General features: G+C 45.2%; 1 protein-coding gene across 1 annotated transcript in view; it reads right to left on the bottom strand.

Moving 5' to 3' along the window:
- Positions 1 to 9,950, bottom strand: part of pi4kaa (phosphatidylinositol 4-kinase, catalytic, alpha a) — a 53,791-nt gene that overhangs the window by 7,458 nt on the left and 36,383 nt on the right. The window contains exons 36-50 of the mRNA XM_037692165.1: positions 9,054 to 9,181; positions 8,027 to 8,182; positions 7,740 to 7,819; positions 7,469 to 7,668; positions 6,001 to 6,088; positions 5,746 to 5,913; positions 5,611 to 5,664; positions 5,424 to 5,544; positions 4,028 to 4,157; positions 3,883 to 3,953; positions 3,042 to 3,114; positions 2,745 to 2,925; positions 2,555 to 2,659; positions 1,280 to 1,405; positions 811 to 931 (exon numbers count right to left, since the gene is read on the bottom strand). Coding sequence (XP_037548093.1) covers positions 811 to 931; positions 1,280 to 1,405; positions 2,555 to 2,659; positions 2,745 to 2,925; positions 3,042 to 3,114; positions 3,883 to 3,953; positions 4,028 to 4,157; positions 5,424 to 5,544; positions 5,611 to 5,664; positions 5,746 to 5,913; positions 6,001 to 6,088; positions 7,469 to 7,668; positions 7,740 to 7,819; positions 8,027 to 8,182; positions 9,054 to 9,181 — 1,802 coding nt within the window. The remainder of the gene's footprint in view (positions 1 to 810; positions 932 to 1,279; positions 1,406 to 2,554; positions 2,660 to 2,744; positions 2,926 to 3,041; positions 3,115 to 3,882; positions 3,954 to 4,027; positions 4,158 to 5,423; positions 5,545 to 5,610; positions 5,665 to 5,745; positions 5,914 to 6,000; positions 6,089 to 7,468; positions 7,669 to 7,739; positions 7,820 to 8,026; positions 8,183 to 9,053; positions 9,182 to 9,950) is intronic.

Genomic DNA, 9,950 nt, shown 5'->3' with positions numbered 1-9,950 from the left:
GTCCTGCTGTCCTCATACATGTCCTGCTGTCCTCATACATGTCCTGCTGTCCTCATACATGTCCTGCTGTCCTCGTACATGTCCTGCTGTCCTCGTACATGTCCTGCTGTCCTCGTACATGTCCTGCTGTCCTCGTACACGTCCTGCTGTCATCATACATGTCCTGCTGTCCTCATGCATATCCTGCTGTCCTCATACATGTCCTGCTGTCCTCATACATGTCCTGCTGTCATCATACATGTCCTGCTGTCCTCATACACGTCCTGCTGTCCTCATACACGTCCTGCTGTCCTCATGCATGTCCTGCTGTCCTCATACATGTCCTGCTGTCCTCGTACAAGTCCTGCTGTCCTCGTACATGTCCTGCTGTCCTCGTACATGTCCTGCTGTCCTCGTACATGTCCTGTACCAGTCTGACCCTCTCTGTTCTTCTCCATCATCGTCCTCAAATCAAAGATGGTGTCTGTGCTGATCTTCCTCAGCATGAAACCATCCTGCTGCTCACAGTCGCCTCTCGTCCAAGTCTTTCTTCCACAACTCTCTCCCAGATCTTCATCGTGTGACTCATCAACTTAATTCCCCTGTAGTTGCTACAACTCTGTGCATCACCTTGTTCTTAAAACGTTCGGTTGAAAATAATTCAAACTGCTTTGTTCGTGCCCTGTTAGCTCTTTTTGGTCATGACCTTGAGTCCAGTGGTGACGGGTCATGAACGCTCATGTACCGCGAGTGCCGGATCGACCCAACGGTCCAAGTTTAGAGATAAAACTAACATTTTAGAGAAGCCCAGGTGAGTCGAGGCTAGCCCACCTATGTGAATGAGGTGTCCCTTGCTGTCCAGCATGATGTTTCCATTGTGTCTGTCTTTGATCTGCAGCAGGAACAGCAGGAGGCTGTAGGCGGCCATACTGCGGATGAAGTTATACCGAGCCTTTAAAAACACAAGAGGAACTGTTAAACTGCATCAGGTTCTATCTAATCTTTCAGGCAAAAATACAACACCTAAACATTTACGGTTCTTAAACTGACAGCGTCAAAATGATCACTGATCTAACATGACACTGCGCCACCGTATACAAACAAACACACATGCAGCACATTTCATGTGATTTTAAATATTCTAGCTTCCATTAGGAAGAATAAAACAACATAAAAAGCAATTTATTTGAATTCAGGTAACACTTTCTGCTCTGATTTCCATGTTGTCCGTATTGTTGGGTCAACTAACACAAGTGAAATCTGTAAACAACCAAGAGATAAACATGTAAAAGTGAAAAACCTTCTGGAAGGCGAGGGTGGATTCATCTCCGTACTGGTTACGGAAGTAGTCGTACATTCCAAAGTCCGTCTGTCTGCCGAGCTGGTCTCTGGACTTGCAGTCTGGGATGCACTCAATCACACCACACTGAGGAAAAGGTACGAGTCTGAATGTGATGGTAAGATGCTGTCCAGTTCTGGTCCTCCAGGGCCACCATCCTGCAGGTTTGAGCTGTTTCTCTGCTCAGACACATGACTTGAATCAATGGATGATTAACGGGCCTCTGCAGAACTTGAAGGGGTAATTCAGCCCTTGACTCAGGTGTGTTGGAGTAGAGAAACAACGAAAACATGCAGGATAGTGGCTCTCCAGGACCAGGAATACACACCCTGTGCTAAATCATGGTTTATGGCAAATAAAGTTATTTATTTCACAAGCGGACGTTTGTGTCACAGATAAGTCATGAAAAAGTTTAAACAATGGTGGCCAAAACTAAAAAATGATATTCAGTAGTGGGTAGATGAGTAGAGAGAAGCACATGACAGATACGTATAGTCCTGAATCTTGACCCTCACACTGAGATACCTCTGAACAGTGACTGTACCAAACTGTGACGCACACTACGCTCATAAAACACGTGTTTGTACCGAACGTTGACCTTCACGCTGAGGCATGTATTGAACTGTGACCATATCAAACCGCGACCCTATTATAGGTCACTGATCTCATTGACGCTCATCAAGGTACGCACCAAACTGTGACCCTCACATCGAGGTCTGTACTGAAATGTGACCCTCACACTAAGAAAAATACCAAACCATGACCTTCACACTGAAGTACACACTAAACTATGGCAATACTAAACTATGACCCTCATACTGAGGTATGCATCAAACCTTGACTGTACCAAACCATGGTACTCGCACCAAGGTACGCATCAACCAGTGACCATACCAAACTGTGACCCTCACACCATGGTACACGCAAATCTGTGACCCTCACACAGAGAAACATAACGAACTGTGACCCTTACAGAGGTAGACATCAAATCATGACTCTTGTACAGATGTATGCACTGAACCATGACATTTACATCAAAGTATATACTGATCTATGGCTCACACCAAGATTTGCACGAGGTTTGTATTAAACTAGGCCTCTCTCACCAAGGAATACACCAAACTATGACCCTTACACTGAGGTACATACAGGAATGTGACTCATATCAAGGTACACACCAAACCATGACTTGAGTGTACTGTAACATCCCTATTATTTAGTGAGAAAGAGTATTACCCCTGGAGCAGTGGCCACCACTCTGTAGGGGAAGACGAACAGATCCAGACCCACCAGCTGGAAAATATTCTTAAAAAGCCCAATAATCTGCAGAGCAAGCATATCCTGAAAAAACAGAAACACACAAAGAAGTAACAGAGATTCTTCCGCCACAGTTAATGTGAACAGTAAGTAAAAGATGAACGAGTACCTGTCTGCAATCATCTCCCACTTTGAAAATTGCTGCCTGCCAACAAACCCTGGATGACCCATCTGGGTTCTCCTCCCCGTCCTCCAGAGAGTCTGATGGACACCGAAGACCTTCCTTCTCCAGTTCACTCACTCTGCAGCGTTTTACTTTAAACTTAGCCAGGTAGGGCGCCTTAGCAGCACTGTGAAAACACACACGCACGCACGCACGCACGCACGCACGCACGCACGCACACACAAGAACCAGCAGGATCAGGTTAATTAGAAAAGAACTTCCCCGTGAAGTACGAATGGTTACCTCTGCATGGGAGTTCCAGACTTGTAGTCAATGTCCAGCACTACGGCCTCTGGATTACTGGGCAGGTAACAACCTGGATTACACATGACCGCAAATTATTTGTTAATTCTTTTCTTTTTGAGCATTTTTAGACCAAAGCATTAAAAAAAAATCTTCCATCCATCCATCAATCCATCCATTCATCAATCCATCCATCCATCCATCCATCAATCCATCCATCCATCCGTCAATCAGTCAGTCAGTCAGTCCGCCCGTCCGTCCGTCCATCCATCCATCCGTCCATCCATCCATCCATCCATCCATCCATCCGTCCGTCCATCCATCCATCCATCTGTCCATCCATCCACTTGTTCCAGAGCTGGGTTGCAGGAGAGGGAAGTCCAGATGTGTTTCCACAGCCACCTCTTCCAGTCCTTTCAGGAGGACTCCAAAGTGTTCTCAGTGCAGCCAAGAGACATGACCTCTTCAGCGTGTCTTTCCCAGGGCCCCCTCCCAGTTGGACATGCCTGAAACACCTCCCTAGGGAAGCGTCCAGGAGTCATCTCTATAAGATGCCTGAACCTCCTCAACGGGCTCCTCTGCTTGTAAAGCAGGAGGGTCGTTTCACAAAGTGACGGCAGCATTGACGCGTGAGGGAAACTGAGCTTTTTAGCTAGTGCGTTGGTTCCTGCGCACCACTAGCTGGGGGGGAGGGTCCCTGTTAGCAGTGTGGTCAAGCGGGGGGGTGTTGTCTTGGTTCAGTAGGCAGGGCGCTCGGTTCTGTCGACAGGGCGGGGCACCCTGCTGGTACAATGCTAGGGGAAACACTGGATGTCTGCAATAAAAGCTAACAGTTTGGTACCTGGCTGCACTTTGATGTCGGAGAGAGCTTTGAGACAGGCTCGTTTCCTCTCGTCTCCCTTTGGAACTGGCCTGAAAAACAAAAACACCCGGAGGTGAGCGTTAAACAAAGCACCGTCCTGGTCCTGGGAAGCTCATGCACTCACTTGATAATCGCAGACACGTTGGTGATCTTATTGAAGAAGTCAAACTCTCTTTGGTAAAAGTCTTTAGCTGGACCTGACAGAGAACCTGTGATCTCCTCCACCATCTGCTCCAGCAACTCCCCAATGTCCGCTGCACAAAAACACTTGGACTTAACCTTTACTGACATAGAGACACAAAGTCTAACTGTCAAGAGACAACTGACAGAACAACAGTACACTGAAATAAATTCAAAAAATAAAATCAAAGTGACAAAGTAAACATCTACAGTGCTGCTTGAAAGTTGGTGAACTCTTTATAATTTTCTAAATTTCTGCATAAATTTGACCTAAAACATCAGATTTTCACTCAAGTCCTTAAAGTAGATAAAGAGAACCCAGTTAAACAAATGAGACCAAAATATTAGACTTGGTCATTTATTTATTTATTTATCTGTGAGTGGTAAAAGTATGTGAACCTCTGCGTTCAGTACCTGGTGTGACCCCCCCCCCGTGCAGCAATAACTATAACTAAACGTTTCTGGTAACTGCTGATCAGTCCTGCACACCTTGGAGGACTTTGATCCATTCCTCCGTACAGAACATCTTCAGCTCTGGATGTTGGTGGTTTCCTCACATTAACTGCTGCTTCAGGTCGTTCCACAACATCTGGATTGGACGAAGGTCAGGACTCTGACTGGGCCGTTCCAAAACATGAACTTTATTCTTCTTGAACCATTCGTTGGTAGAACCATTTTGTGCTGAGGGTCCTTGTTGCTGCATGACCCACCTTCTCTTCAGATCCAGCTCATGGACAGATGTTCTGACATTTTCCTGCAGAATTCTCTGATATTCAGAATTCATTGTTCCATCAATGATGGCAAGAAGTCCTGGCCCAGATGCAGCAAAATAGGCCCAGACCATGATGCTACCACCACCATGTTTCACAGATGGGATAAGGTTCTTCTGCAGGAATGCTGATGTCCTTCCTCCAAACATTGGAGATGTTGAACTCCGGCTTGCAGCAGGTGAGCTTTCACCTGCAGTCTCTCTCTGCTGCTCACCATGAACCAGACATCAAGCCCCGCCCTCTGCTCTGCTCGGACTGGGTCAACTGTGGCTCTGGTTCTTTACTGGTTGCAAGCAGCATCAGTTTAATCCCTGTATCATCGTTCGATTGGATGGCCTCAACAAGACTGCAACAAAACTCTTTATTCTCCTCCTCATTAATTCAAAACCACCTTTGTTTCATTTTTCTAAATTAATTTATGTTTAAAGTGTTTCATTATGAATAAACTCTGGGTTCATGAGGCAATCTGCTTGAATTTATATTTTACACAAAGCACTGGGACGTAAAACAAATGCGTTTGATCAAAAATCATTTCAATATTCTTAAGTGAGCTTTGGCATGTCCACTCACGGTCTTTCTGGTGTCCCTCCTCGTCCACGTAGATGTTGGTCTTCATGTTCCAGATGAACTGGTGGGCCAGAAGTTGAGACTTCTGAGCAGCCCACAAGATGTACTCCCTGACGTAACCCATCTGAGCAGAAAAAAAGAGTTCAAACTGCTCTCCAGAGTGTGAGAGAGGTGAGTGGTTCGTGTTTACCTTGTCGTATCGGAGCGCCTGCACAATCTGAGGAATGTAGAACAAGATGGCGTCCTACGAGGACAAATGAACACTTTAACTACTAGACTGAGCTTTAGAAAACAAGGTGGTGTCTCTGAGCTGCAGGTGACGTACCGGAGGGAACGAGCGCAGCACTTTAACTCCGTACTGGGCGGTGAGAGGATGAGGAGGGTACAAACTGCTGAAATAGGACAGACCGGTAGGCGGGTCAGCTGGAGCCCAACACAGTATGTGACTCAGCTCAGGAGAATCGGCGTCGATCGTGTGCCACGTCACCAGAAACTGTTGGAACAGAGAAGATCCACGTTTCATGTCAAGTTTAAACAGAAGACGAGTCAGACAGTACATTGGAAGACCGAGAGATTGCACCTTGATGGCCTCAGGGACGTTGCTGACTGCTCCAGGGTCCAGCCTCACCAATCTGGTCACTTCAGCGACGATGGCGTCATTTTTAAACCTGTAAACAAAAGAAGTGAATCTCAATCCAATAAAAGGGTCTCACTTTAAAATCCTAAGACGTGGCAGAGTGACTGAGGCGGCCACGGAGGGCACCAAATTAGATCTTAGAGAGACTTTGTCAAACTAGGGTCTACAAAAACTACATTTATTTTCTTCTTGAATAAAGTCTCTTTCTTCAACTCTCCTTTTCTTCTAGTGTGGTGCGACTGTAAGTAATGAACTCTGAAACATTTGTCTTACAGTAAAGTTACAGAAACAACAACTAGAGCCCGACTGATATATCGTCAGGGCCGATAATTTAGGCTGATACAGATGTTTGAGGACATACCAGTTATGTACAGACATTGTAAGAGCCATATGAGTGAAATAAGCAATTGATGACGTGACAGGTGAGCACGCAGCTTTAACACTTGGGTGGTGGGTGTGTCCATGTGTGTGTGACTGTCACCAGATATAAATGGCGTGCTTACTGGCGTTTTGGATTTGTATGGATGAGGAAGTTGGGTGTGCCCGGGGTCGTCATATTTTCTGTTGAACGCGTTATAAGATGCCGTAGCAAGTTATGCCAAGCATTCATCAATTGTTTGGACCTGGTCAGTCTGTGCTTCAGTCTGTGTAATGTTTAATGTATGGAAATTTGAAACGGAATAAACCGATCGTTGCATAAAGAAGTGACCTGGAATGACGTCAGTTTGGAAACATGCGTGGGTCAGATTCCCCAGTTTAACCCAATACGGCCCTCAACACCATAAGTTTGCTGCATAATTACATATAAATTATTCTGATTTTCAGCCCTAAAATGCAGGAACCAGTTGTAATTGCACAAAGTATCCAGCAGGGGGCGCTTGAAGACAACTTTCAAGTCATGGACGTTCACTTAAGTTTCGCTTTCAGCACAGCCGAAGTAGGGAGCAACACTGTGTAGAGTATTTTGCTGAACAGATCATGGTGAGTTTATTTTAACTGATCTGTAAAATAAATCAACAACAATAAAATCTCTTCAATCCTCCAACCTGCTCGTCATGAGCTACGTGCCTCTCAAGTTAGCAAGCTAATGTTTAGATAACCTAGCATAGACTACTGCCTTGTAAAACTTTATCTAGAACAATAAATCTAACGTAGAGGTAAAATATATCAGTGTTAGTAACGTTATCTTTGTTGTCCTCAATGAAATGCATTGTTTGTCTGAAATCTTTACTTCTCTACAAAAAAAAATAAACTCTGCTGCGATCAATAATTAGACCTACACCATTCGTGACAACCTGAATAAGAGCTAACTCAAGCTGCAAAAACAGAACAAGTAAAAAAGCATTTCCTTCCTTTTACATTCAAGAATTTTAGTCTATTTATTGCAGATATTTCAGGTTTGTTGTGGAACCTTGTTGGTAGTTGCATGGCCAGGTAAGGGGCAATACTCCAGGCCAAGTTGACGTTGTCCTTCCACTGTTTCTCTGTGAGACTGATGTATTTGGACCTCCAGTTGGCGATGCTGGTCTCCACTGACTGCTCCGTGGCGATGGCCAGCTCCTGAGCGGAGAGGGGGTTGTACCACGTGGTCAGCCGTTCAATCTCACTGGCCTGAAAACACCGGAGACGAGTCAGAGTCTGAAGCATGTGAGGAACACGGTCCAACGGTTCTCTGGACTCACCAGTAACGCCAGCAGCAGAGTGCGGCGTTTCATGTAGTATTTATGAAGCTGAGTTCCTCTGTTGCTCTTCTTGGACGTGCCTAGAAACACAAGAAACGATGCAGGAAGTTAAAGTGCTGAGTCTGAGCGAACACTCACTGTCACAAGTTAACACTGGAGTAATTAATTTTGAAAAATACATTATTATATATTAAATTAAAAATATTTATTATATTCAGGTGCGCTCTATAGTCTGGAAATTACGGTACTCCCTCTGTGCCTGGACAATTTAAGGGGCCACGTTGTACCTGACTTCTTGGACAAGGTGGACACGCCACTCGACAGCGGGTAGGTGTTGATCCAGCCCTGTCCGCTCTGCTGGGAGCGAGAGCTGGAGTCCATGTTGCTCCTCAGGTCGGCGGCGTTCATCACCGACAGGCTGTTCAACGAAGCGTCCTGATTGTCTGTCGACGTAAAAACGCACGCAGTAAGAGACCCAACTAAACTTCTGCTCTGTAACACCCGGCAAGTTCGGAAACGAGAACACCTTTAATTCAACTTCTACACATAAAAACATGAAGATATGATCGAGGATGAGAGACTGTTGGAGAAGCTTCAGTCCTGCTCTGATGGTCAGGGTGAGGGCAGGTTGATGCATCAGACCGCAGATCTCAGGTCAGATGTTTACTGAGTAATCTGATCCAGAATCTAGGGTTTGAGGACTACCTGAAGCAGATCCATGCGTATGACAGCAGGAACTTAATGATTGGGAGGCAGAAGGGTAGTCTGATGGAGGATCATGCATCTCGACACATCTGACAAACACGCTTCTCCTCACAGACGCGAGAAGTTCAAGATCCAGAGCGAATTAAAAAACAGAAAGGTCAAATGGAAACAATCTGTGAAGATGTCGAGCGAATCCTGAATCACTTGTGGAAAATGTCCAGCTGTAACTGTTCAAGTTAAAACCATCAGGAAAGCTCCAATTAGCTAAATAAAAGCTAAAACTAGCAAAACGGTAGCTGAAAGCTAAAACAGGACGATTTCAGGATTTAAAGAGTCATCGATGCATTTTCAGAGAAAACAGAATGACAGTTAAATATTTCCAAAAAGCAGGAGCAACGTGTGATGTCACAACGTGCTGAACGAGCCCGTCTAAACAGGAGGAGGCGGCTCTGTGAGGAGAAGCAGCAGCACATTGTCAGGCACCCCCCAGCCCGAGCTCCAACGCTTCACGCTTACTTAAAATCGAAATTGGAGTAGTGCTGGACACGATAAGCGATCCGAATATCCCGGCAGAGAGTGTGCTCGGGCCCGGGGTGGTACCAAGCTCACCGGGTGGCACCAGGTGGCACGCCGCCAGGTACTTCTTGTCTGACAGGATGTTGGCGTAGAAGCGGATCATGATGCTGATGTCCTCGCGGAGGTGCTTGTCCCCCTGGGTGGGAAACTTCGGACACACGCTGCAAAAAACAAGCTGGATTGTATTTAGCTGAATTAGAAATATTTATATATAGATAAGTTCCATATTTTACTAACAGAGCACTTTGCTGTCAGACTGCAGGTTTACTTGTGGTTCCTAGAGTTTCCAAAAGCAGAAAGGGAGGAAGATCTTTCAGTTCTCAGGCTCCTCTCTTGTGGAACCAACTTCCAATCTCTGTCCATGAGGCTGACACATTGTCCAGTTTTAAAACTGGGATTAAGACTTTCTGTTTGATAAATCCTATAGTTAGGGTTGGCTTGGGTTTCCTGACCAATCCATTAGTTCTGCTGCTATAGGCTTAGACTGCTGGAGGACAAACTGACCACATGTCCACTCTCCACTGCTGTCTTTACTTGCTCTAATCTACCCGTTTGTATTTTTAATCATTTCTGTCTGGACATGTTTTTTTGTCTTTACTCCTACAGAAAGTACACCTGGACTACAGAAAGTACACCTGGACTATAGAAAGTACACCTGGACTATAGAAAGTTCACCTGAACTATAGAAAGTACACCTGAACTATAGAAAGTACACCTGAACTATAGAAAGTTCACCTGAACTATAGAAAGTACACCTGGACATAGAAAGTACACCTGAACTATAGAAAGTTCACCTGAACTATAGAAAGTACACCTGAACTATAGAAAGTACACCTGAACTATAGAAAGTACACCTGAACTATAGAAAGTACACCTGAACTATAGAAAGTTCACCTGAACTATAGAAAGTTCACCTGAACTATAGAAAGT

This window comes from Nematolebias whitei, chromosome 18, assembly GCF_014905685.2.
Source record: "Nematolebias whitei isolate Nwh7 chromosome 18, NemWhi1, whole genome shotgun sequence".
Classification (NCBI taxonomy): Eukaryota; Metazoa; Chordata; class Actinopteri; order Cyprinodontiformes; family Rivulidae; genus Nematolebias; species Nematolebias whitei.
Note: the sequence above shows the minus strand (reverse complement) of the source record. Positions and strands in the feature narration are given on the sequence as shown.